The sequence below is a fragment of the Prinia subflava genome, chromosome 24, assembly GCF_021018805.1.
Source record: "Prinia subflava isolate CZ2003 ecotype Zambia chromosome 24, Cam_Psub_1.2, whole genome shotgun sequence".
In the NCBI taxonomy this organism is placed as follows: Eukaryota; Metazoa; Chordata; class Aves; order Passeriformes; family Cisticolidae; genus Prinia; species Prinia subflava.
Window position 1 is genome coordinate 319,374 of NC_086270.1, and position 21,488 is coordinate 340,861.

Sequence of the window (21,488 nt, forward strand, 5' to 3'; positions counted from 1 at the left end):
AATGAGCTTTAGACATTGCCTTGAGCTCTTTCAACTGTTAATCTCGCTTTTCCCAGGTACCCCTCCAACATGGTGTATCAGAACGGCAGCATCGGCTCCAGCGAGAGCATGGACGGGAACTGCTACCCGCCACCGCCACAGACTGACTCCATTGTGCCACCACCTCCCTCGTTCCCAGATGACAGCCTGCCTCCACCCCCGGTGGAATTTAGGTAAGCCTACGGGATCCCTTCTGTCACCAAGGAGTAGTAGGTGGTGTAAAAGGATGACATGAGACAGGCTGAGATAGTTCAGCAGAACTTCCTAATGGGTGTTGTATGGGAACCAGAATGCTCCTGTCTGGAAAGGCAGTGCAATGCAGGCAGGGACAGAGGCACAGGCAGCACAGCTCTCTGTGAATCCCAGCCACCATCAGCATTCGCAGGCAGAAGGGGAGAACTAGAGCAGATTTATTCCACAGTGGGGTCCCAGTGAACCTTTTGGCTCCATTGCTGTGGTTTCCCAATGCAGTTCCATAGCATGGACTTGGGTTCCTTATGTTCCATTTGGACAATGCTCTCAGGCACATTGTGGAATTCTTGGGAGTGTCCTGTGCAGGGTCAGAGGTTGAAGACAATGATCCTTATGAGTCCCTTCCTACTCAGGATATTCCATGTCAGAGCTTTGCAAAGAACAGCTTCTTTAGCCTCTTTTCCTCAGATCTGTGAGAAACACACGTTGTGAGCACTGGAGATGGAGATGTATTTAAATTTCAAGGACTTGAGCACAGCAGCTGCCTCCTTCCCAGAGACTTGGGTGCAAGTTCAGGTCATTTACTTCAGATTGAATGAAATGGTGACTCCCAGGCACCTCCAGAGATGAGACTTATGGTCCAGCAGTGGCTCTAGATGCAAAGGGCAAAACAAGAGTGGACTTTTTCTTTTTTTTAAAGACATTAAAACAGAGTCAAGAGGAACAAGAGAAAGTCTGTCTGATAGACAGGGCTGCTTGGCTTCTCTCCATCTTATCCAAAGGCAGCAATGCTGCAGCAAAAGCTCTTCTGATGTGTCAGAGAGACCCAGCACTGCACTCTGCAGCCTGTGCCTCTCGGGCAGAGCAGACACGAGCTCTCAGATAAAGCTCTCACTGCCTTATGCAGTTGCTTAGATCTTTGCCCAACCCCACAGACCTCCCCTCTCTGGTTTTGTTTTGATGGTTGTTTTTAAGGAACCCTGGGAGGTAGATTTGATCTTCAGGAGTCTGTTTGGGATCAGCACTGTTAAAAATGGTGATGTTTTTGTGGCAAATGTACCTTATTTTTTGGTCTTGCCATGGAAGGAGGTGTCCGTTTGGGACTTCCCTTGCACAGGATGTCACACTGTCACACGGGCAGTGGAGTCCTGTGGGATGACCAGAGCCTCCACAATGGGAGATTCAGTCCCTCATGCATTGGTGTTTTCCATATGAGCACGTTGGGTCCCCATGTCCTCCCCTTCACTCCCCACAGCGAGCTCTGAGACGTGGCTGCTGCACTCCAGCTCCGAGCTGTGGAATCCAGGGAGGAGATCCCTTCCCAGCAGGTGCTCAGCACATGCTGACCTGGCACCCTCGCCCTCCTCGTGCAGTTTATCCCGGCAGACATCCCTGATCCCTGCCTGGCGTGTCACAGGCCCAAGGGGTGATGGCAGGAGCTCTGGAGCCAGGAGGCTGCTCCGAGCTTGGACCTGCCCGCCTGGCCTCTGGTGGAGGTGAGGTGGCTCGTGTTCGTGTCAGCCTGGGAGATGGGATGGAGGACGGCATTCCTGCCATCCCTAGAAGCTTTCCTTTGTTCAGAGGTGCAGGCCAAAAGAAACAGTGTGAGGGAACTAAAACCAAGGAGTGAGGTCTCATGGAAACATCAGTTAGAGCTGGAACTTGGATTTTTTTTGTCTGGACTGCAGCAAACACACATGATTTGCATTAACACAGAGACTGTACAGTCTGATCCGGCCTCAGGGCTAATTCCCTGTCTCTCTCGTTCTGTTGCCACAGCTATCCTGCAGACAACCAAAGAGGTTCTGGTTCTGGAGGGCCCAAACGATCCAGCCTGGTTAGCCCGAGCCACCCACCACCGGCTCCTCCGATCGGATCCCCCTCGGCAGCCAGGCCGGGCTTTGCTCCCCCTCCAGCTCCTCCTCCACCGCCACCTCTGATGGAAAACACGCCCCCTCCACCACCTCCCATGGGCTTCCCCTCCCCGGGAACCCCGCCGCCACCCTCGCCCCCTTCCTTCCCCCCTCACCCTGAGTTTGCTGCCCCTCCACCTCCCCCGCCTCCCCCCGCAGTCGACTATTGCAGTGTTCTCCCAGCTCCGCTGCCGCAGCCGGGCAGTGGGATTGCGCCGCCCCCGCCGCCGCCCCCGCCTCCTCCAGGCCCTCCACCCGTGGCTTCCAGCGGCCTGGATGGCCCCCCACCCCCTCCTCCACCCTCTGACACCTCCACATCCAAGCCCAAGTCATCCTTGCCTGCGGTTAGCGATGCCAGGAGCGATCTGCTTTCTGCTATTCGGCAAGGTAAGGTTGTGTTTCCATGCCAGCGCTCTTCTTTTCCTCTGGAAAACCCTTGGGAGCTTCTCCTGGGAGTGGTGGTGACTGCCTTGCTGCTCAAGGCTTGTCCCTTGTGGTCCCTCCTTGTCTGCCCACCCTCATGAGCACCTTGCTGGGTTTTATGCTTCCCCCAACACTTTCGGAGATGGCAGTGCCGGAATTGGTGTGATCCAGGTTTGTTGGGGAGTGCACAGCAGTGAGGTTGCCCTGTGGAGGGGCACAGAAGGGATTTGCTTCCTGTTCCAGCTCCCCACCCAGCCTGGCTGTCACCACCAGTGCTATCCCAGCACTCCCAGCCTGCCTCCTTTAGAGCACTGTGACAAAGGGAGATCTAGTGTAACCAAGGCCTTAGCATTATCCCCTCCGTTCCCTCCTTCCCAACAGGCTTCCAGCTGCGCAAGGTGGAGGAGCAGCGGGAGCAGGAGAAGCGGGATGTCGTGGGGAACGACGTGGCCACCATCCTGTCGCGCCGCATCGCGGTGGAGTACAGCGACTCCGAGGACGACTCCTCCGAGTTCGATGAGGATGAGTGGTCGGATTAGCCACGCTCCCATCCCCTCCTTCCCTTCTCTTCTGGGCTCGCTTCTTACAGAATCAGGTGGCCAAACCTTGCACCACATCCTTCTCGTCCTGTAACCAAAGATGTGCCAAGGGTTTTCACACAACCAGCAGCATATCTCCCCTCTCCCTCCCCCTCCAGCTTTGGCAGGACTGTGTGCTCTGCCTTTCCAGAAGGTCTCCTCACAGACACTGAGGATGCGGCGTTAGGATTTAGCTGGAGGGGGTGTAACGGTTGCTTATTTAAAAGAGAGCTAAACCTCCAGATTTTTGATGCCACCAGGCAGAGCACATATAAACCCTCCATCCTGAGGGATTTTTAAAGTAAAGATGGATGATCCTGTTGTGGCCATGTGGCCTTTTGGATGAAGGACATTTTCAGCTGGTTTTCTCAGTGCAACAGCAGACAGTTGATCTGATGGCTCTTCCTTGCCAGTGAATACTGGTAGTGCTGCAAGAAAATGGGCTTTAAATGTCAGTTCTCTGCTGCACCCCACTGTCAAATAATCAGGTTTTTGGCAATAGTGCACAATTCTTTCCCCCTGACCCCTGAGTATTAATTCCAGATCACCCTGTGTGGGGTGCACTTCCCAGCTCCGAGGCTGCTGAGTGCCTTTGGTGCAGTGTAAGGAGAGACATTTTTATTTTAGAAGCTGCCTTTACCTTCCTCAAATCTCCTGGACTGCTTTGCCAAGAGGAGACTTGCACAGAGGGATGTAAAACCAGGGCAGGATGCTTGCTCAGCTTCCCACTCTGGGGAAGGCAGAGCCACTGCCCCACTGAGACACATCTGTGGTCAGCTCTGAGTGGTGGCCAGACCTCACCGGGCTGATTTTCTCCAATTCATGCTGAGATTGTGTTTTAAAATTCCAAATCCAGTGCCTGAGACAGGGAGACGGGGTGGGGAGGGGCTCTCTGAGCACCAGGCACTGTGGTGGTCTTTGGCCTGCCAGGGCAGTTTGAGAGGTGCTTTTTTAGCAAGGTGACCATACTTTTAACACAGGGACTTAAATGCTGGTATTGCCTTTGCTTCTTCTCCCTTCCCCCTAGGGAGGGGAGTTTGTGTGCCTAAAAACATTGTGTGTGTGAACTGAGTTGCCCGTCAGTTACATCAGACCTAACCTACCCTAATTTTGTTATTATAATTCATCAGTTAATTTTAAGAGAATGTTTTTTCTCCTCACTAACCCTGTGAATTAATTCCCAGGCTGCTCACTATAGATCCAATACTGGCAGGGGAAAACGGGGAATTTGAACTAGCTGACCTCGGTTTTATTGCTGTTTTATGTTACCTTACATAGAATATGAGTGTATCTTGGAAATCTAACCCAGATACCCCTGATGTGTATTTTAATTTGGACGTGACTCAGTAAGGGTCATGCAAAAAGCAATTCCAAAGCCTTTTTGAGGTTATGGGTCCAGCTGTTGTGGGATGTGTGTCCCACTAAGACCAACTCTCCCATCTTTTTGCCTTTCCTAAAGTATTTCACCAGCTTGTGCCTGTCTCTCTTCCCTGCCTCGCCTCCTTTAATGATGTTGCTGATACCTGGAACACTGGGCCCTGCCCAAGGCTTGCTGGAAATCCTGCTTGGGAGTTGATTGATGGCTTCAGCTTGTGCCATCGAGTTCTTACTGATTCCTTGTGTGTGTGAATCTTGGCCGGGGCAGAGATTGCCCGGAGGATGGGCTCAGGCGTGCAGATCCTGCTGTTCCCAGTGAGACCCCAGAGATTCCCTGGATGGCTGCGCCATCGGGCTTTGTCTGCAGGCAGGATGAGAGGGCGTGGGCAGCCAGGCATCCCGATGGGCTGCGAACGTCTGAGCAGCACTAGTGCCAGTTTCTGGAAGAGGGAACAAACCCCTGGAGTGCAGGTGAGCTGTGATGCAGTGGAGAGACTTGGAAATGCAAAGGGAAGGTTGCTGCAAGCTGGGTGAGGGGATGAGGGAGGCACTGCCTCGTTCTGCTGCTCTTTCTGAGAGCATCCTCCTCCGGCTGACAAGTTCCAGAGACAATTTCCTGGGAAAAATGGGCCCTGAGCTAACCCAGGCTGACAGCAGGATCACACAGGGAAGTGAGGAGCCCGAAAATGCCAAACCTGGCTAAATTTGAGATTGCCTTAACTAGACTTAGCCCTTGTTGGGAAAGGGGAGTGAGTCTTTCTGTTACCTGAAATACCAAAAAGTGCCATATGGCCTGAGCCCCGATGGATGGTGTGTCAGGCAGGGCCGTGCCTGGGGTGCTGGGACACGTCCCCTCACTGCCTATTGCACAAGGACGCTGCTGTGTGGGCACGACCGCGGGTGGAGGTGGCTCCTCTGGCCCCCAGGCAGCAGGAGGGACGCTGCCTTAGCCCTGCAAGCCTGCTGGAAACACCCTCTGCTCCCAAATCTCATCCCAGGGCAGGGATCAAAACTGCAGGATCCTAAACAGAAGGGTTGTGGAGAGGTAGGGGAGGTTGCTTGTTGGAGTGTTTTTTAAGTTTCCTTTGATTCCTGCAGCATTTTTTTCCCCTAAATCTTTGATTGCCGAGCAGGCTCAGCCTGTGTGGGGATCCCTGAGAAACAGCTGCTCAGAGAGGGGCCATCTCTGAGTATGGTTGCAGAATCGCAGAGCTCTGGGCCACCAAGTGAGCTCAGTGTTTTTGAAAGCAGCAGGGGAGGAGGAGAGGTGCCAAAACCAACCTTTGCAAGACAGAGCAGCTGTGCTGGAAGTGCAGGGGTGCCCTACCACCTCTGCCCTCATGTCGTGGGCTCTTTCTCCTTCCTCCCCTCTCGTGGGGGCTGGGGTGAACCTCAAGCATTTCCCAAAGCCCAGGGCAGGAGCTGGTGCTCCCCACGAGCAGCCTCCCGCGCTCCTTGCAGCCATTTCGCCCATCCTGGCAGCCGCTGGCTCGGGGCTGCAAGTCCGGGCAGGCACGGCCGCCTTCCTTCCCTTCCCTGGTTAAACATTCTCCCGGTGTCCTCGCCCGCAGTGCTTGGCTGCCGCTCCCGGCAGCCTCTCCCCCGCCGCCCCCTCCCTCGCTGGGAAAGCCTCGTCCCGGCTCCCCGGGCTCAGCCCGGAGCCGGCGCAGCCGGTGACCTTCACTGCTTCTCCTCTCCTTATCAGAGCCAGAGCACCAGGCCAGAGCCAGGGAGGGGGCTCCCGGAGGTCCCAGATGGCTGAGGAATCGTGCAGAGTGTCATTTCAGGGAAAGGGTAGATTGGATTTTATTTTTTTTTTTTCAGAACATGAACTTATTTAACGTGTTTCTTTTGGAAGTCCCTGCCCTGGAGGGGCTCTGGGACGGAGCTGCCTGGCAGGGCAGATGCAGCTGCCCCGGGTCAGGTTTCACTGCTGTTGGATTTCGGGGGTGCTTTCTTCTCTTCCTTTTTAAACAAAGCCTTGAAGTGGAAGTGGATCCGATGTTTTTATTACTGTATTAACATTCATTTTAATTCACTTCAGAAACTAACCCATTTTTCTTCCTGATTAGAATGTCATAGAATTAGACAAGCTGTAACCCTTCCTGAAGTGCCTTATTTTCCTACATGATATAAATATATTTATAAGAGTAATTATTCCACTTGTATATTAGGGGTTTATTGCTGAGCAGGAGATGAGGTGGGAGAGGAGGGATGGGAAGTGCCCTCCATGGACCCAGCCAGGCTGAGGGTCAGAAGGGCGACGTTTGATGGATACTCTCAGGGTGCAGGGGGTTCCTCACTTCAGACCAAAGGAGTTTCAGCACTGAAACTCTGCTTAGAAAGAAGAAAAAAGGATGGAAAACCCCAAACTTGTGAGCAAAATACTATAGATTTGTCAGGTTTGTTTTTTTTTTACCCCTGCAAAATAAACACTGATGGCCGGACTCTGCAGGGAGGCAGTGAGTGTGGGGGAGCAGAGCCTGCCTCTGGTCCATGCTTGCACACCCCAGTGCAGACTCCCTGCCTTCTCTATTCCCATGTAATGTCTGTGCTTTTCCCTGTCGGTTGCTGTATAAGCCAGATTTCCTGCTGCTCTGTTTTGTTGTTTTTAATAATCAGCTCAGTAACCCCTGGATGAAGATCCCAACTGCAAATATTTTGTAATGTAAGTGTATAAAAAGAAGTAATAATTTTTTTGATTCTTTTTTAAAACTTGATAAAATCTTTCTATCGAGTCTGTGCCTGTGTGTGTTACTGTGTGGGGTTTGAGCCTGGGCCTGGCACAGGGGCTGCAGTGGCTTTGTGTGTGACTTGGAGTCGTGGCAGGGTTGGGGCTGGAAGGGACCTTAAAGCTCATCTCATTCCATGTTCCACTATCCCAGGTTGCTCCAAGCTCTGTCTAACCTGGCCTTGGACACTCCAGAGATGGGGCAGCCACAGGTTCTCTGGGTAAACTTAGCTCATTCCTGGGAGCGTGGCAGGTACGGGGCCACCTGAGGCAGTCGTGCCTGTCCTTGTGTCCTTAGTGCAGCTCCCAGGGTGTCCCTGGGGAAGCCCAGTGTCCGTGGAGGTGCCGGCTGCCTCCTGCCCAGGCAGAGGCTGAGGAAAGCTGGTGCATTCTGAGCTGTCTGGCAGACACCATCAGCACAGGCACCTTTTCCATGCCAAAGTGGGCTGGGGGCTATTAACAGTGGGAATTTGAGGGTCACAGCACCAATGAAGCCCCATCCAGGAGCAGCCTCCGGCCTCCCTCCAGCACTCCCTGCCATAGGAAATGAATCCAGGCTCCATCTTGCAGAGCAGAGTTGCTGCAGCTGTGCTGGGAAGCGGCTGCAGCAGCTTTTTGCCTCCATTTCACAGCTCCAGGTCCCTTGTGCAGTGAATGTGCCTGACAGTGGTGGCTGCTGGCCCCGAGCTCAGGTGCCTCGTCTGGCCTCGCTCCGTGGGGCTCTGTTTTCTTGCTGGTTGGTGAAAAGCAACAAAAGGCTCTGTCCCTGCTGCTTCTCGTGCCTGCTTTTACCATGGGCTTTGCTCTGCCAAATTCCCTTGGCTTTAGGAGACACCGGTGCCTCGCTCTGCAGCACTGTGCCTTTCTTGGCTGACAATGGTCCCTGGCTGCAAAACCTCATTAGATTAATTGGCCTTGCCAGCTCCTGAACAAGCAAGGCCTTTAGTCGTGCTGGGGCGCAGAGGGCAGGGGAAGGAGGGAGCTCTGGGGCTTCCACACTCCCTCAAGCTGTGTGTCCCAGCTCTTGGCTCCAGCTGGGGCCTGGGAGGAGCAACTGGAGCTCCTGGCTGCCTTTGGATGGGTGTGGCTGTGGCCAGGTGGTGCCTCTGCTTTTCTGGGGTGCAGGACAACACATAGCCTTGTGCTTTTGGAGGGACAGCCCTTGGAAGTCATCGTCAGAGTCTGGGGGACGTTGGTGAGGTTTGTGCTGATGTAACCCCCTGAACAACAGGGAAGTCTTAATCCCAGATCTGCCTTCCTGGGTAACCCACAGGGCCCCATGCTTCTGCCCTCCACAGAGCCGGGAAGCTCCTGGAGGCTGAGGTTTAGCTCGATGCAGGGAGGAGAAGCCCAGCAGGGATTGGCTGTGAGCCCCAGCCCGGTCTGTGAGCAGCACTTTGCTGCCACAGCTGGGCAGTGTCACCTCAGCTCCGCAGCCTTGGCACACCGACCTTGGCCCCGGCCTTTGATCCCTCTCCGTGCCCGTCTGTCTCTCCCACATGACTCGGCACAGGATCACAGCTGGCCAGGCTGTGGCTTCGCAGGAGCCCCCATCTCCAAAGACCTATTTAATTTTCTCCTTCAAGGTGGTGTTAGCAACACCCAGAAGATGCTGCCGGCTGCCTTGGACGAGTGGGCTGCGTGTCCTTTCCACCACTGACGTCAGCTTCTCTCCCTTAATTCCCCCTCTGGGACTGAAGCAAGTGCAGGCACTGCCAGCTCGGATCAGCGTTAACAGCCTGCTCTCCCAGTGTGTGGCAGCGCTCCGCCGTGCCAATGTCACCCCCGACTCGCGCTGCTGTCCCTGGCCAAGCAGCCATGGGTGGTGGGAGAGCACTACCCTCTTCCAGCATCCTGGGAAGGGCCCAGTGCCAGCAGAAAGTCCCCATTCCTTGCACGTAGGTGTGCTGAGATGGCAGCTCAGCCCCTCAGAAATGGCTGACTCCTCTCTCTCGCTCTCTTGCTGCCTGGTGGGTTTTTTCTCTCCTCCTCCCTGCCTTTGCCGTTGCCTACGCGGTTGTGTGGGGAAGGCAGTCGGCTCCCGTGCTGCGGATGGCTTTATCTGTAACTCTTCCATCTGCTCACAGCAGCTCACAAATAACCACGGGGTGCCAGAGGAATTATGTTATTTGGAGCTCAAGTTTCTGCAGTCTGGCAGGGCAGCAGCTCTGCGCCCAGCTCAGCCGCTCTGCAAAGGCCAGTGCCGGCATGGCCAGGGCTTAAGGCAGGAGCTGGGGATGTGGCCAGGGCTGAATTACTCGCCCCATCCAATTAGACAAAGCCCCAGCCCTGAGCCAGCATGGAAGCCTGGTCCTCTGGGAGCTTCCTGTGGAGAGCGGAGGGTCCTGCTGGGCCCAGGTCCCTGCATAGCCCTGGCCTTGTGCCACAAAGCCGCCTTCTGCATCACACGTGGCAACAGGGATAAAATGGGAGGCTGCTGACCCTCTCTCCTTGAACTTTGCTGTTTCCCACCAAGCACAGCCCTTTCAGACAAACTTCCCATCCTGGGAAGCACCATCCGATGCTTCCAGAGCCATGGCTGAGGTGGTGGCCGGGGTTGATGCTCGCGGCCGAGCTGTGCCGGGAAATGCCTCCCGCTGCCTCCGGCATTTGGTAAAACACTTACAGCAGGGCCGTGTTTTCTTCATTTCCTGCCTGCTCCCGCTTCCAAGGAAACAAAATCCCCCAAGCCAGGGCTGAGGTTTCTCATTTAAATGTAACCCAGGCCCATAACTGTAGCTGCCAGCCCTCCCCAAGGCCTGGTGCTCCCAGGGTGGTGCAGGAGGAGTTATGTCAGGACTCATCAGGTACGTCAGGTCCCAGGATGGGCACTCCTGTAAGGCATTGAGAGCAGAGAGCCATCCCTGGGATGGGGTGTGGGGAATGGCAGCTCTCAGCTATGCCTCAGACAGGGCATTTGGGGTTCATGGTGCCAGGGGGAGGTTTTGGGGTTGCAGCAACCTCCTTCCCTCCTCCCATCTGGCAAAATTCCAGTGGTTTTGGCACCCGGGCTGGAGCAGGGGCTCCAGAGTGGGTGGTTTGGGACCAGCCCTGGTTCTGTTGTGGGTGGTGCCAGCTCTCTCACCTGCATGGTGGCCAAGGGCAAGTGCTTGGAGCCAGATCTGGGCCCCTGTGCTGCCAGCAGGATCAGGGCTGCTCACACCAGAAAAGGGGAGCAAACTCCAACTCACCCTCCCTGCCTGCACTGCAGCACGGGCAGGCCTTGGAGGGAAGAGCTGCTTGTGCTTGCGGCATCTGCTGGGAGCCTGGGAAGGGCTGGCCCTGCCAGATGTGTGAGCACAGCTGGAGTGAGGCCGTGCCTGTGTCTCTTAGCTCATATTTTAACCCCAAAGTTGGGCAGTTGGTCCCCCACAAGCCTCTCCCGCACACCCCTGGCGTGGGGGTGGCTGCTCAGCACTCTGGCACCTTCTTGGATGGCTTTGATTCTTTTTTATAGCTCCACTTTCTGCATTTTTCTCCACCAAAAAAGGGAGCAGGCTGGGCCCTGCTGTATCTCCCCGCCCTGCTGTATCATCCCCCAAAGGTCTGGAGCAGCTGGGAATGTCTCTGGACTTGCTGGAGAGCTGGGAGAGCAACCAGCACTGGCTGGGCTGGGGCCATGGCTTTCTGCAGCCCATGCTCCACCTGAGCTTCCCTCGTCCATCCTGACAGCAGGGAACCGGACACAGGTAGGAGCCAAGGGTGCATTTCTCACCTGGGAAGGGGGCACATGGAGCTGGGCAATGGCCACCGTGGTGGCAGCAGGGGACAGAGCTGTGGGGGTGGCATTCTCAGGGTGGTGGTGACAAGGATTCAGTGAGGGCTCAGCTCCCACAGCTCCCGAATTTCCGATTCTGGGGAAACGCCTTGTCCTGAGATGTTGTGATGTCTTTTGATGCCCCGTTGTTGTTCTGGGTCAGGGCAGCTCCTGAGCCCTCTGCATTGCCCCCAGTCAATTAGGGAAGCTCATCAGCAACAGCACAGCCCTGCCAGGAGCTGGGAAGGGGGAGGTGCAGCCCAGTGCCCACCCCCACTGCCGGCTGTGGTGGGTGGGAGCATGAGGAGGGGTTCCAGCAGACCTGCATGGTGCTGCCTTTGTGCCTTGCACACTCTGGTGTGTCACCCTGTCCCCAGAGGAAGTGACAGGGAGCCCAGGGAGTGGGAGGAACTGGATGGGCTTGCACAGCGTGAAGAAGCTCCCTCTGAAGACATCAGCAGGGGAGGCACGAGGGAGAGAAAAGCTGTTTCAGCTGCCATGTGATGTTGACATAAGAATCACCAGGTAAAAACTGCCCCTGCATACAGCAGAGCTGGGAATTACGGATTTTTCACTGCTGGGGGAGATAGGCTTGGGAATTATCTCCTGAGGGCGCTCAGCTGAGCCCTGGGGTAAAATGAACACCTCCAGCCTCTGGTTTAGCCTCGATGGGGACAAGGGGAGCCCAAAATTCCCCATCCCCAGTGCTGAGCCCAGCCCTGGGAGAGCAGGAGACAATCTGTGGGTCCCTCAGCCCTCCCAGCCCAATCTCTCCTCATTACTTGCTAACACAGCCCCTTGCCAGCACTCAGGAGAGGGAAATCTTCATTTCCTTTGCAATAAACAGCCCCAGCCCTCGGGGCTGCCACCAGGTCCCCGAGCCCAAGGTGAAGCGAAGCCTCGGGGGCTGCACACATCCCACGGCACCGAGCCGGGCCCCGGCTGCTCCCCAGCCCCGGGCTCTGCCACATCCCAGCGCGTCTGCGGACGCACAAATCCCTGTGAGAAACCTGCTGCTCCCTGACCCGGGCAGGCAGGGGCACGGGGGGCTCTGGGGGCGCAGAGGCTGCTACCGGAGGGGCTGAGCTGCCCTCGTTAGCTCTGCCATCATTAACCCCGCCTTCCCTGCCAGCAGCAGGCAGCTGGGGCAGCAGGGATGGGTGTTCCAGAGCCTGTGTGAGCAGTGACTTTTGAAGCACGGGAATCTCAGTGTGGGGTTACTGGGCATGGTCCCCCTGTGCCCCCTTCAACAGGAGAGGGACTGGGGGGCAGAGACGGAGGCAGAGATTCCGTTCCCGCTGCATGGAGGGCTCCGACTGCAACCCCTCAGATGGACCCCCACGGTGGGAATGAGTCCTCGCCGTCCCTGGGTGGGGGGACATGTCAGATGTCACCAGCAGAGCTGGATGCAGCCCCTGTGCCTGCTGGGGCTGTGAGGATGAGGATGGTCAGGGGCCTCAGTGCTGCTCGCCCCGGGCCAGCTCCTGCTAACAGGATGTGATGGGTGGGGGAAGCGCTGTCACTCGGCATCTCTTATCCAGGAGCAGGGAAACGGAGCAGGGGGATGGCCCTGATGGCACTCGGGAACCTCAGCCTCCTCTGCCCCCTCGGGAAACACCATCCCACCCCCTCCCCAGCATCAAACAGCCGCACCTCATACCACAAATTAATTTATTCCCCTGCCAGAATTGTAAACAAGAAGAAGCCCCCTCACCCTGACCCACTGAGAGGTCCCCATCCAGAGGGGTCCCTATCCTGAGGGCTCCCCATCCCAGGGGATCCCCATCCCCAGGGGTCCCCTGCACGAGGGGCCTTTCACATCCGTCTCCCCAGGCCAGAAATGTGCAAATCCAATCCCAGTGCAAAGAAAGGCTTTGGCAGGGGGAGCCCTGGGTGCTGTGAGAGGGGTGGCAGCACACAGAGGACCCCAAAGCTTGTGGGTTTGGGGGTGCAGAGCCTCTGGCAGCCCCCCCCTCCTGAAGGCAGCGAGCACTAGAGGGCAGCAGGGCCCAGCACTGGGCGGCGGGAGGGAGGCTTGGAAATCAAATTAAATAATAATTCAAATACCAATAAATAAATAAATGGATGGACTGCTGAGAGAAGGGGGGAGGGGGTTGAGTCCCTCCTCCTCTGGCAACGAGTCTCTCCTCCCCTTCCCCAAATGTATAAAATATATTTTAACTATCTGAGGTAAATAACAAGGTTGTAAAAAAAACAAGAGGGGGATGAATGTTCCTGGTGTTTCCCCACCCTTAAAAAAATGAAGCATCATAAATAGTTTTAAAGAAAATATGAGGATCGCCCCCTCTCTCTCACACATAAATATAGATTATATTATGAATAAAAAATACGTTTTTCTCTCTATTCAAAAAGTGGAAAAATAGAGGAAAAGAAGGGGTTGTGCCCAAAAAGGATGAGGCTGGGAAGAGCTGCTTGATTCCAAGGGCTCCTGCAATGTGCCTCTGGGAATGAAAAGGGGGAATCAAAGCAAATCCCCGACTGCAATCGGCAAGTGAAGGATGCGGGGGGGGCGCATCAGACGTCACTGGGGGAGCGGGAGCGGAAAGGCAGCGTGGAGGAGAAGCACCCGCAGCACACGGCCCACAGCACCTTCTGGATCTCCTGGTTCCTGAAGGCGTAAATGACGGGATTGAGCATGGAGTTGTAGGTGGCAGGCAGCAGGGTGGCGTAGGTGTAGAGGGCCGGGTAGCTGTAATCCCCCAGCAGCCCGTACACAGCGAAGGGCAGCCAGCAGGACGCGAAGGTGCCCACGATGATGGCCAGCGTGGCGATGCCCTTGCGGGTGGTGACGTCGTGGGAGCTGGGCAGGAAGTGCCTCTGGACGGCGATCTGGTGCGCGTGCCGGCACACGATCCTACAGATCTGCACATACAGCTGGAGCATCGCCGCCAACACCGCGAAGAAGGAGACGGAGAGGATGATGAGGTGGCTCTTGGTCAGCGGTTTGACGATGCTGCAGGCGGAGGGCTCCTTCAGGCAGTTCCAGCCCATGACGGGCAGCAGCCCGTAGCAGATGGAGGCTCCCCAGGTGAGGATCAGCATGATGTAAGTCCTGGTGACCGTCCTCTCCGAGTAGTAGGTCAGGGCGTTGTAGAGGGACAGGTAGCGGTCGATGGTGATGGTCAGCAGGCTGCTGACGCTGGCCGTGAAGGAGGTGACCAGGAGCCCCACGGTGAGCAGGCTGACCGCTTCCGATGGGATGAAGTACACAAAGGCAAAGTGCAGGATCAACCCCAGACCTGCCAGGAGGTCGGCTGTGGCCAAGCTGCCGATCAGGAGGAACATTGGGGCACGGAAAGCCGGGGTGTAGAAGATGACCACCACCACGATGGCGTTCTCACAGGAGATGATGGTCCCCGAGATGCAGAGGACAACGTCCCACGGGTTCAAGGCGAGGGGTTGCACCACAGATTCCAGATCTAAGGAGCTGCCACTGCCATTTCTGGCTGAGAACCAGCCTTGCTGGCCTTCACTGGAGTTGGGGGGCCCTTTCTCCATCATGATGGCAGAGGGTGACCTGCAGGAGCAGCCCCTCAGCACCTGCTGTCCACGAGCTGCCCCTGTGCCACCCAGATGGGACAGTACTGCCTCTCCCCAAAGTTGTCTTCAGGAGGGAGGACAGCTCAGTGTCAGTTGAGGATGTCCTCGCTGTTAGCTCCAAGGGGATTTTTCTGGATGAGATGGTTTAATTTTAAAATGAATAGGTGAATAAAGGGGAGGGAACACACACACACACAACACCCCTGCTCCTGCCTGCCTTAGCTGCTGGGGGTTGGGCACTGCATGATTTTGATGGATAAATCCAGGGGAGCAGGACTGGCAGTGGAAAACACAATCCTCCGCGAGGAGTTCGGGACCCAAGTGAGGGAATCCCACGCAGCAGGTAAAGGGGGTGACCCTGCCCCCCCGATCAGCACCCCAGCGGGAGCAGACACCCTCCTATCCCCACCGTGGCATCCCTTCTTACCTTGGGGGGCTACCTCTCCCGGGCGGGCAGCACAGCCCCTGGACGAGCTTGGGGGGGCACGGCCGCCCCTCGCCACCCTCCCCATAGCGCGGCGCTCTGCCAGAGCGGGCTCCCCCCTCTGCCGGTGGCCCCCGGTGCCGGGCACTCACCTGCCGGGATGCTGGGCCCGGGCTGCGCTGGGCTGCCGGGCTGGGGCCCCGCTGCCATGGGCGCCGCCGAGTTATAGTGACCGAGCGGGGCCAGGGGGGTCCGGGGGGCTCGGGGGTGACTCACGGCCCCCCCAGCCCGCTCGCCCCGCTGTGACGTCAATGGCGCGCCGGAGCCAATCAGCGCCCGGGAGGGCAGCGCGGGAGCGCGCGCGCCGCATAGTAATCGCAGCTCATTCATAAAAACAGCCCCCCCACGCCCCGGCCCACGCCCGCTGCGCGCACCCCCAGAACTCCCCCGGCACCCATGGGAGCCCCCGCCAGCCGGGGTCACCCTGCTGCCGGGGAGGGGAAGCTGTGCTGACTCGGCCCCGCTCCCCGCAATGCGGAGATCTGGGGGCTCCGCTGTGGAGGGGGCGGCCCGGAGTCTAGGGGGCTGTGGGGTGGTCGAGGATGGGTCCTCTCCTGCCCCCGCACAGCCGGGGCTGCGCAGGCCCCTCTCCTCTCCCGGTGGGTTCCCGCGGCCCGGCTTTCCCACACCGGGCTGAATAATTCATGGCCAGGCAAGCGGGAATGCCCGGCCGGGGGTGCTGCGGGAAGGGCTGGCGGGGAGCCCTCCCCCGGAGAGGAGGAGGAGAGGAGGAAGGAGAAGGCTGCGCTCCTCGAGACTCTTCCCCCGCGCCGGTTCCTCGAAGCCCACGCATTTCGCCGACGATCTGTCCCCGCCGAGGAGAGAGGGGGTCCCGGAGAGCCCGGGCCGGAGTGCGGCTCTGCTGGGACCCCGCGGGAGTCGGGAGACCCCGGTGGTCCCGGGCACCCCGGACTCCGGTGGCTCGGCCGCCTCCTCGGGGCCCGGGCAGGGACCGGGGGCGGGGCTCGGTTCGGTTCGGTTCGCGGTGCTGAACGGCAGGACCCGGCCCCGGGGGGAGCCGCCGCGGCCCCGGGAAGGGTCAAAGTGTCCCTGGCAGGGAGTGGAGCGGTGCGCGGTGCGGGCAGGGTGTGCAGGGTGTGCTGTGCACGGGCCGGCTGAGGGCACACGGGGCGTGCAGGATGTGCCGGTGCGCACAGGTGTGTGCACGGGTACAGGTGTGCACAGGTGTGTGCAGGTGTGCACAGGTGTGTGCAGGTGGGCACAGGTGTGTGCAGGTGGGCACAGGGGGTGCAGTGTGTGCAGCCCCGTGTTTCCCACGGCCCATGAGGGTGTCCGTGCACCCCGAGAGAGACCCCCACACCCCGGGCCGGGCCTGCCGGGGCGGGGCGGGGCGGGACGGGGCGGGGCCGCCCCCCTCCCCCGCCGCCGGGGCCGCCTCCCGCGGGCGCGCATCTGCTCCGCTCCGCTCTCCCGGGAGATTGGCGGACACACCTCCCGCTGGGACCGTGCCGAGCCGGGCTGAGCCGAGCCGGGCCGGGCCATGGCCCCGCCGTGTCCCGGGGCGCTGCGCTGCGCGCTCCTGTGCGCGCTGCTCTGCGCGCAGGGAGCCGCTCCCACCCGCGCAGGTACGGCCGGGGGGCGCGGGAGGGGAACTCGGGGCTTTGCTGCTTTGGGGCAGCTGAACTTTTTTTGTGGGGTTGGGTTTTTCCCAGGGGTTCCTCTCGCCCCCACGGGTGTGGGTCGCCCGACCTTGGTTTGGGGGAGAGGGACCCCTGCTCCCAGCCGTGCTCCGGGGGGCTGGGACCCCCGAGGGCCAGGGGTGATGTGCTGGGCTGCAACGGGATAAGCGGCGTACAGGGGCCAGGCTCCTCCCCAAAAAGTGTGGGGAGCTCGTGGACCGTGGTGAGGAGAGGGGAACGGAGCCGTCACCTCCTTCCCGAGGTGCTGCAACTCCGGGCATTAATTATGCAAACCCCAGGTTTCCTTCTGCTCCCCCTCTCCCATCCCCCTGTTGCTGCAGGGAAACATTTCCACCCTGACTTATCCCCGCGGGACCCACGCGTGTTCCCAGAGCACCCATGGGAGTGGGGCTGCCTCAGCCCGCCCCGCTGCCCCCTTGATTCCCCTCCCTCCCCACACCTGACGGCAGGAGCGGGAGTTGACAACGTTGGGCTCAAACGTCTGTTCCTGCGCCTGCCGCGATAAAAATAAATTATAAACCTGCCTAAACCCTTGCGAACAAAGTCCTACTTTCCCATTGGCTCCCGGCAGGTCTCCAAATGCTGGAAGGGGGGGCCAGCGGCGTGCCCACCTCCCCCTCCCGTAGCCATGGCAATGGGGCCGCAGCATCTCCACTTCCTGCCTTAGCCGCCAGTTGCCCCCTTGGCTTTTCCTGGGAATGAAGGAAAAGGAGTTTCCTATCAGCCGCCCGTGGTTTTTAGGGAAGCCTAAAAGCTGGGGGGCTACAGCTGGTCTCTCCAAAGGGAAGTGGTGTGGTGGGAAGCGCTGCCGGCAGGGATGCCTTGTGCTTGTTCCGTCCCCTGGGGAGCCAGCCCGGGGGGATGCGGGCTCCTGCGAGCCCTGCCAGGAGGGTTTGCCCCTGAGAGCCTGGGAGCACATCCCTCGTGGGGAACGGCTCCCGGCTCTTTCCCGGGATGGTGCAGACGCGGGTGTGGGAGGCAGCGAGGTGCAGGCAGGGCCCGGCCGCAGCTCATTGCAGCCTCCCTCGCCGGCAGCCAGCGCTGTAAATTAATGATGAGCGTGTGTGGGGGAAGAGCAGCTCCGCAAACACCAGAGTGACTCACCGCCTCACCGGGCCGGGGGGAACGGGGGTCCCACGGGATGGCCTGGGTGGGTAACCCGGCCACGCTGGTGCTGCCACCTCATCCCATTTCAACCTCCACCAAAAGATCCCAGATCCCAGCGCTGGGGCTGGGGCTTGTTTCCTGTGTTGTGGGTGATGGGTGAGCCCTGTGTGAACTGGGTGGGTGCTGGGAGCTCTGGGGTGTCCCCTCACTGGAGGGCTGGTGATGCTGCCAACACCCCATCGGGACGGGGCTGTGGGGTTTGGTGCTGTGGGATGTGCCTTCATTCCTCTGCTGCACCATCAGAATTCCCCCTTCATGGAGCTGGGGGTCCAGCCCCCACCCCATGCCGGAGGGATGGGTGCTGGCCCTGCCCTCACTGCTTTTCCCTGGCTTTGGCAGGAGAGTGTGGCAAGCTGAGGTCCTGCGAGATGTGTACAGCCAGCAGCCACTCCCACAACGGCACCGACTGCGTCTGGGTGGGCTGCGGGACCCCCGAGGAGCCAGGTGAGGGGCTCGGCTGGGTGGGCACAGAGAGGGGCTCTCATCAGCCCTCCCCAGCCCTTGTCACTGGACCGTGGCCGTGCCCAGATGATGTCAGCACTCAGCTCCCTTGGATGCCCAGTCCCAGCTGCTTTCACGGTCAAGTTCCATCTCAAGGGGTTTACGAAGCCCCTCTTTGGGGCTCTGCCCTGCAGGGGTGCAGCTCTGAGCCCCCTCTGCCAGACCCTGTGCCCACCCCTGGGACTGAAGCCTCCTCATCCCTCAGGTGCCCAGGGCAGCCCTGGGCCTGAGCACCATTGGCTGCACTGGTTTGGGGTCCTCGGGAAAACTCTGCTCTCTTCCCGCAGGAGCAGGGAGCTGCGTGCAGAGAGGGGCAGCAGTGCGGGAGACCTGTGCCCTCTACAACACCAGCACCCTGTGCCGAGGTAACCCCAGACCCCCAAAACCCCCACACCCTCTGACCGTCGGGACAGAGGTGCTGGTGTGGGCCATGGGGGTGAAATCCCACCACAGGGACAGGGATGTGTGACAATGTCCCCTGTCACCCTTTTTACCCCCTTCCCTCTGTCCCCGCCTTCTCCAGCACTGAAGTCACACACGGAAGAGCCTCCACGATCCCACAGCAAGGAGCCAGTGACACACTCCACAAGTGAGTGGGTCTGGGGAGGGATGGGAGGCAGTGGGATCAGTGACTTGTCCCAACAAGGCACTTCCCTCTATTTCACATTCCTTTGGGAGGGATGAGCGGAGCTGCCCTCAGGGCTGGATCAATGGATGTGGTGGCTGTCCCAGGTCACAGCTCTGTCCCTGTCCCCTCTCTCTGCACTGGGCAATGCAGTGACTCATGACACCCGCCAGCCCTCCAAGAACAAGCCCTGATTCCATCCTGGCTGGGAATTGCCATCTCCAGCCTGGCTGGGAGTGGAGAAGGAGCCTCTTCCAGTAAGCAGGAACTGGAGAGCGCTGGGCTATTTACAGCAGGTAATCAGAGCCTGGAGCCTGCTGAATTATTGATCCCACTGGGATCCTTTTGCCTCCGGCTCCTTTCCTGCAGCTCCAGCGGCTCTGGCATGGGAAGGGGCTGATGTCCCAACATCCAGGTATGGTGGGGACATCCCAGCCCCGAGCTGGGAGCCACCATTCCTCCCTGGGCAGCCACTGGTGTCTTCACGGACCCCAAATCCCCTCTTTGGTGTACATGTCTGTACTCGGGGATGCCAACAGCACCCATAACTCCCCAAACCTCCCATTTTCCCTGGCCACCAGGGACCACCACCACCAGTGCCCCGCTGACGGGCAGCCCTGAGTTTCACCCGCCCGGCTTTGACACCGCGAGTTTCATCGGGGGCATCGTGCTGGTGCTGTGTGTCCAGGCCGTGGCCTTCTTCATCATCAAGTTCATCAAGTCCAAGGACAGCACCTACCAAACGCTGTAAGGGCCCCGCGCTCCCGCCGGGATCCGGGATGGGGGGGACCCGGGCCGAGCCCACCCTTGAAGTCACGACTGGGGTCACCCTGGGGTGTGTCCTGTCTCTCTGCTGTGTTGTGTCCCGTGGCTCTTTGTGCCAGTCCGTCCCCACCCTGCAGGGGAACATCTGGGACGTGGTGGGGTTCATGTCCCCCTGCCGCTGTCTGGCTGTCCTGCCACCTCCTCTGTCTGTCCCTGTCTGGCTGGATCCTGGCTCTGAGCCCCGTAGGGAGCGGGAGGGCCCAGATCTGTCCCTCAGAGCTGACAAGGGGTGCCCCGTGCTCTCCCCGCGTCCCAGGGATCGCTGTGTCTAATGTGGGGGGCTGTGCCCCCTCTCTCTTTCCTTCCATGCTGCCAGAGAGGACAATCAGTAGGTTCTGGGTGCCGGTGGCAGTGGGGAGGGGGTGTCCCCCGCACCCCCAGAGCTTCACCCTCCCTCGCACCTCCCCGGGCAGAGCGGGGTGGGCGTGGACCCTCCCTCCTGGTTTGCATGACAGGTGTTTCCCAACTGGTTTTGCTGTTTCCTGTGAGTTGTTAGGGATGGAAGTGAAGGGGGTCCCCCCCCGCCCCCTTTCTGGCATGGAGCCCCTCAGGGGTGCAGCCCCATACAGCCCCTTCTGCCACCTGGGTGAGGAGTCCCCAGTGCCCCCAGCCTCACCACAGCGGGGTGCAGCCCCCTCACCCTGAGCCTGCCTGACGGCACGGGAGCTGCAGGACCCCCAGTCTGGCCCATTTGACCCCAGCTAGCACCCAGCAGCCCCTTCCCACTCTCAGCACCCCCTGCCCCACTGCCTCCCCACAGCCTTGAGACTCGTGGGGCTGGGGGTCCCCTCTTCCCCTCGTGGACTCTCGGGTGCTTTTCCCTGTAGCATTTTGGCTGGAGCACCCAGCCATGCCCTGACCCCCCCCGACCCCCCATGCCCGCCAGAGGAGCGGAGCCAGGGCCTTGCTGTGTGCTTTTGCTGTGCCTCTGTGTGCTCTGGGGGGGCCTGGGGGGTTCCCTCTCCCCCACCCTCTTTCTGTGTGCTGTTTTGGGGAGAGGGCAGAGTGTCGTGTGCTTTGGGGTGACACTTGTAGCTCGGGCTGCCCCCCATTAAACTCTGCGAGGTCTGTGTTGTGTCGGGGGTTGCTGTGGCTGGGGGGGTGCAGGGGATCCCCCTCCCGCTGCAGTCCAGCCCTTCCCCGTGGTGTGGGAGGGCACTGGGGGCTGCGAAGGGCTGGGACCCCCGGGGTGAAGCCCCCCAGGACCTTTCCTGCTACGTCTCCTCTCTGTCCAATGCACCAGGATCTGAGGTCCCCGCGCCTCCAGGCTGGGGGGTTGCTGTCCCCGTCCTCCCCAGGTGAAGAGGCCACTGCTGGTGTCACCCTGCCCGCAGCCAGGCTGTCCCCTCTGCACAGGCCCCCCACACCACGACTATGCAAAGCTGGGGACACCAGGGTGAGACCCCTCACCCCGGCCTGCCCCATCCCCCACGCGGTGCCTGGGGATGCTCCGGGGGTTTGAACCCTGCGGCTGCTCCCGGGGGATGCAGGGGGATGGGGGGGCCCATCCAGCCCTGAACTCCACCTTCGGCCCCCCACCTGAGCTGGCCAGACGCCCAGGGCAGCCAGGAACCAGAGGACACATGGCCACGGGTGGCAGTGGGGGACCACCTGCTGGCCCCAGCCCCTCACCGGGCAGAGCCTGAGCTGAAAC

General features: G+C 59.4%; 3 protein-coding genes across 5 annotated transcripts in view; 2 read left to right on the forward strand and 1 right to left on the reverse strand.

The window, feature by feature from the left end:
* WASF2 (WASP family member 2) overlaps positions 1 to 7,260 on the forward strand; it is a 32,046-nt gene extending 24,786 nt beyond the window's left edge. For all 3 annotated transcript variants that reach the window (XM_063418768.1, XM_063418769.1, XM_063418767.1), the window contains exons 7-9: positions 57 to 212; positions 2,011 to 2,531; positions 2,949 to 7,260. In XM_063418768.1, the coding sequence (XP_063274838.1) occupies positions 57 to 212; positions 2,011 to 2,531; positions 2,949 to 3,106 (835 nt within the window). In that variant the 3' untranslated portion in view covers positions 3,107 to 7,260. The remainder of the gene's footprint in view (positions 1 to 56; positions 213 to 2,010; positions 2,532 to 2,948) is intronic.
* Positions 7,261 to 10,951: 3,691 nt separating this feature from the next.
* GPR3 (G protein-coupled receptor 3) lies at positions 10,952 to 15,246 on the reverse strand. The gene has a single exon (XM_063419150.1). The coding sequence runs from the start codon at positions 14,530 to 14,532 to the stop codon at positions 13,546 to 13,548; it is 987 nt and encodes a 328-aa protein (XP_063275220.1). The 5' UTR covers positions 14,533 to 15,246; the 3' UTR covers positions 10,952 to 13,545.
* Positions 15,247 to 16,421: 1,175 nt separating this feature from the next.
* Positions 16,422 to 21,448, forward strand: CD164L2 (CD164 molecule like 2). The gene is made up of 6 exons (XM_063419151.1): positions 16,422 to 16,641; positions 18,223 to 18,327; positions 18,672 to 18,749; positions 18,908 to 18,973; positions 19,591 to 19,756; positions 21,078 to 21,448. Exons 1-6 carry the CDS (start codon positions 16,557 to 16,559, stop codon positions 21,082 to 21,084), a joined length of 507 nt encoding a protein of 168 aa, XP_063275221.1. The 5' UTR covers positions 16,422 to 16,556; the 3' UTR covers positions 21,085 to 21,448.
* Positions 21,449 to 21,488: the final 40 nt, after the last annotated feature.